The sequence below is a fragment of the Trypanosoma equiperdum genome (assembly GCF_001457755.1).
Source record: "Trypanosoma equiperdum strain OVI genome assembly, contig: ctg_195, whole genome shotgun sequence".
Classification (NCBI taxonomy): domain Eukaryota; phylum Euglenozoa; class Kinetoplastea; order Trypanosomatida; family Trypanosomatidae; genus Trypanosoma; species Trypanosoma equiperdum.
Window position 1 is genome coordinate 1 of NW_027124015.1, and position 1,347 is coordinate 1,347.

The 1,347-nt window shown below is 40.7% G+C and overlaps 1 protein-coding gene and 1 pseudogene across 2 annotated transcripts in view; both read left to right on the forward strand.

Annotated features, from left to right (window-relative positions):
• Positions 1-11: 11 nt before the first annotated feature.
• On the forward strand, positions 12-296 carry TEOVI_000054000 (uncharacterized protein; the record flags this gene model as incomplete). The annotated part of the gene is made up of 1 exon (XM_067223758.1): positions 12-296. One exon carries the CDS (start codon positions 12-14, stop codon positions 294-296), a length of 285 nt encoding a protein of 94 aa, XP_067079859.1.
• Positions 297-1,243: 947 nt separating this feature from the next.
• Positions 1,244-1,347, forward strand: part of TEOVI_000054100:pseudogene — a 1,141-nt pseudogene continuing 1,037 nt past the window's right edge. The window contains exon 1 of the mRNA in view: positions 1,244-1,347. This exon is cut by the window's right edge and continues 607 nt beyond it. Coding sequence covers positions 1,244-1,347 — 104 coding nt within the window.

Below are 1,347 nucleotides of genomic sequence, written 5' to 3' on the forward strand. Positions count from 1 at the left end.
CGCAAGTGCATATGGCGAGTCACAACGAATATTTGGATATTATGGCGTTTAATCCGAAGAAAGCAGGGGATCTTTATGTACAAACTGTTTCATGTGACGACGCAGCTCATCTTTCGGTTCAAGAGTATCTTCAGAAAGCCTTGAACGAAGTCGATGGACGCATTCTTGGAATACCAAAACAGGAACAAAGTGGAGAGGATTTGTGCGGCGAGGAAGAACTGGATTATTGTGCACTCTGGCACTGCCTTGAAAATAGACTGGTTGTTTCAATGTATGTTAGACAAGGGCTGACTTGACATACTTCGGACTTGCCGCAAGGATTGCACAGGGAGAGGGAATCCAGATTATTGTTATGTGGACCAGAGCAACGAGAAAGGATTTTGATTTCGCGCAAAACAAACGAACAGAGTTATTAACAGATTTTCAATTTTCCACGAGTACTGCTTGTAGTTTAATGAATACTTTAAGTGCCACTAGGAAGAGTTATCACCGCAAAAGACTTCTGGGAAGTGCTCTAAAAGGTTGAAAACGAGAACTGCATCAATATTGACTCTGGAGTTGACGAGGCTGTATGTACAACAGGTTTTTCTGGCTTTTGTGAGTTGGAGGTCGAGGCTACAGTGAGCTGTATCCATAATTTGGATCATGGGAAACAAGAATTAAGTAAATTGGTAAAACGATCGAATTTACTCGCGAAAGATATGTGCAGCGTAATTGTTTTGACAAATGCTTCCACGGTTATTGGTGGTGTCGTATTGAGGCAGGGCAAGTAAGGAAAGAATGAGAATAAATGATTTGACTCAGGTGATGTTTTAGCGGACACTGAATTTCAGAGGGATAGGGTGAATTGGCTCAAGCGCATGAACGCAACTGAAAAAAAAGGAAAATGCCGGAATAACCAACCCTTCTCAAATTCGATGCCACGAAGATGTGGGAGAAAGCAAATATGAAGAAGCAAATGCAGAACCGAAATCATCAAAATAAATGATACAGAACCGATCGATGCCCCCCCCCCTGGAGCTGTTTGCACATTTGATACAAAAATTTTATAATTAAGTATTTTATGACACCGTTTTAGACTGTTTGCTTTCAAACGCTCCGTTAATACAAATTTAGAACCGTTAAAATATACTAACGCACGTAAAATCAATTTTCTTTGGCTAAAACACGAACCCTGTAAAAAGCAGCTCTGTCTTGGGAAAATTTGCAACCTATTTTTCGCCACGCGAGGAACGAATAGACAATGTGGAAGTTTAAGGTGTTGGTGGCGGCTGCGGTAGTTATTATAGCAGCACAAATTAATTCAGTGAAAATAGTTAACCAAGAGGAGTTTGAAATACTGTGTGG